A 1,876-nucleotide genomic window follows, 5' to 3' on the forward strand; every position below is an offset into this window, starting at 1 on the left:
GAGTATGAATCCAGAGTTTTTATTCTGTTAGAGGGAGCATCCAAGCAATGTAACAGAGCTGTATTTACAATACCTCTAAATCAAGTAAAGTACCAGCGACACCTGTTTGGTCCCTTCCACATTGTAGTCTTCTGGTCCTCTGACTGAGGAAAAACTGGGTTATATTTTATATTTTTGGGAGTTAGGGTTGACAGGCTGTATGCCATTTACTGAAAAAAGACAATATCTTTCAAGTCAACAATGAAGAATGACAATATAAAAATACTAACCGTGCCAAAAAGTCAAGTGATTGTTCTACATAGTCCAAAGCTTTCCCATCCAGATAGTTAGCAAGAACAGACTTTGCCATCATGAGATAACATTCTCCCAAACCTGTTTTATTTTTTTAAAAAAAGATTGTTAAGGTATAGTAATATTACAAGCAAACATACATTAAGCATAAGGTATCCAATGTGGGAAAATATTTGATATGGCTGTTAATTAAAATAAAATGTGGGGGTACATAGGAACAGAAATGTAATAATCAATAATTAAATGCATAAAATAAATTGAGGGGGAAATATTTTCAACTTTGAAGTACAGAATGAGAAAAAGGGAATTATTATTTTAGAGAGTAAGAATTAGATTTAAACATGTTGAAAGTGATTTTACGAGCAATTTACTCATTTCCCATGCTTAGGTGACTCAACAGTTCCTTGCATAATTAAGGCAACCAAATAGCTATTCCTGTAATTTTTGAAAAATCACATATTTTATTGTTTAGAAATTGCTAGAGAAAAGGATTGGAGGCAGTGAAATATGTTGAGTGGGAAACTATATTGAAATAACAGCTTAGTAATAAATATATTGCACATAAAATATATAATTACCTTTCAGTGCAGGGACATAATCTTTTGATTTCTCCAAAATATGCTGATATTCTGCAATAGCCTCTTTATATTTTCCAAGAATTTGCTCAATTGCAGCAGCCTTATAAATACTATATATAGACTTGGGGTTGAGTTCTCTTGCCTTTCGGAATGACTTCAGGGCTGTTGTGTAGCCTCCTCGACTCAGATAGGCCTCTCCTAGAGCTTCCCAACAATTGGGGTCCTTTGGATCTGCGCGCAGAGCTGCCTGCAAACTAGACACATTGAAAACCTAGTAATGAGTTCATAAACAATATTCTATTCAATTAAAAATGTTTTATTTACAATATTCCATACTGCGACTCTGTTAAGGCAAATAGAACACCAAATAAAAATTCCCACATCTGTAATGCTACATGATATTTATAAACTATTTATAAACCATTTGTTGAGACAACACCAAAACCAAAGTCCTATTGTGGTATTTATGCAAAATCTGATTATTTTGGCTAACCTGTATTTATAGAGCAGCTAACAGTTAATTTTAGAAATAAAAAAATCAGCATCATGATGATTTTGTTTGGGCTCATAGAGGAGCTCAATATAAATGTCTTTATATTATATTTATATTATAGTTATATTATATTATCTTTATATTATAAATGTCTCTATACATATGTTGTTCATAGTATGTTTAGGTATGTGTCATGTATGTGTTTCACTTTGAGAGCGGGCAACTAAATTTCATTTTTGATGTGTGCCACTGTGCCCACAGTATAAATATGACAATAAAGGTTATCTTATCTTATAATAATAATAATAATAATAATAATAATTTAATTTATATACCGCCCTTCTCCCGTAGGACTCAGGGCGGTGCACAGCATATTAAAACAGACAAACAAAATACATCAAAGAACAAAAAAAAAAAACCCCATAAAACCAAATTAAAAGCCAAATATTCGAAGCTGTGTGTCAATTAAAATTTTCTTAAAATCATCCCTACCTAAAATCCTCCCTAGGTCAGG

The 1,876-nt window shown here is 32.1% G+C and overlaps 1 protein-coding gene across 1 annotated transcript in view; it reads right to left on the reverse strand.

Moving 5' to 3' along the window:
* Nucleotides 1–1,876, reverse strand: part of LOC107299359 (tetratricopeptide repeat protein 37) — a gene marked incomplete at its 3' end in the record, with an annotated part of 26,844 nt that overhangs the window by 7,055 nt on the left and 17,913 nt on the right. Inside the window, exons 15-16 of the mRNA XM_015828725.1 lie at nt 870–1,123; nt 270–372 (exon numbers count right to left, since the gene is read on the reverse strand). Of these exons, the coding sequence (XP_015684211.1) occupies nt 270–372; nt 870–1,123 (357 nt within the window). The remainder of the gene's footprint in view (nt 1–269; nt 373–869; nt 1,124–1,876) is intronic.

This window comes from Protobothrops mucrosquamatus, unplaced genomic scaffold, assembly GCF_001527695.2.
Source record: "Protobothrops mucrosquamatus isolate PMUCROS unplaced genomic scaffold, P.Mucros_1.0 scaffold4820, whole genome shotgun sequence".
Taxonomy (NCBI): domain Eukaryota; kingdom Metazoa; phylum Chordata; class Lepidosauria; order Squamata; family Viperidae; genus Protobothrops; species Protobothrops mucrosquamatus.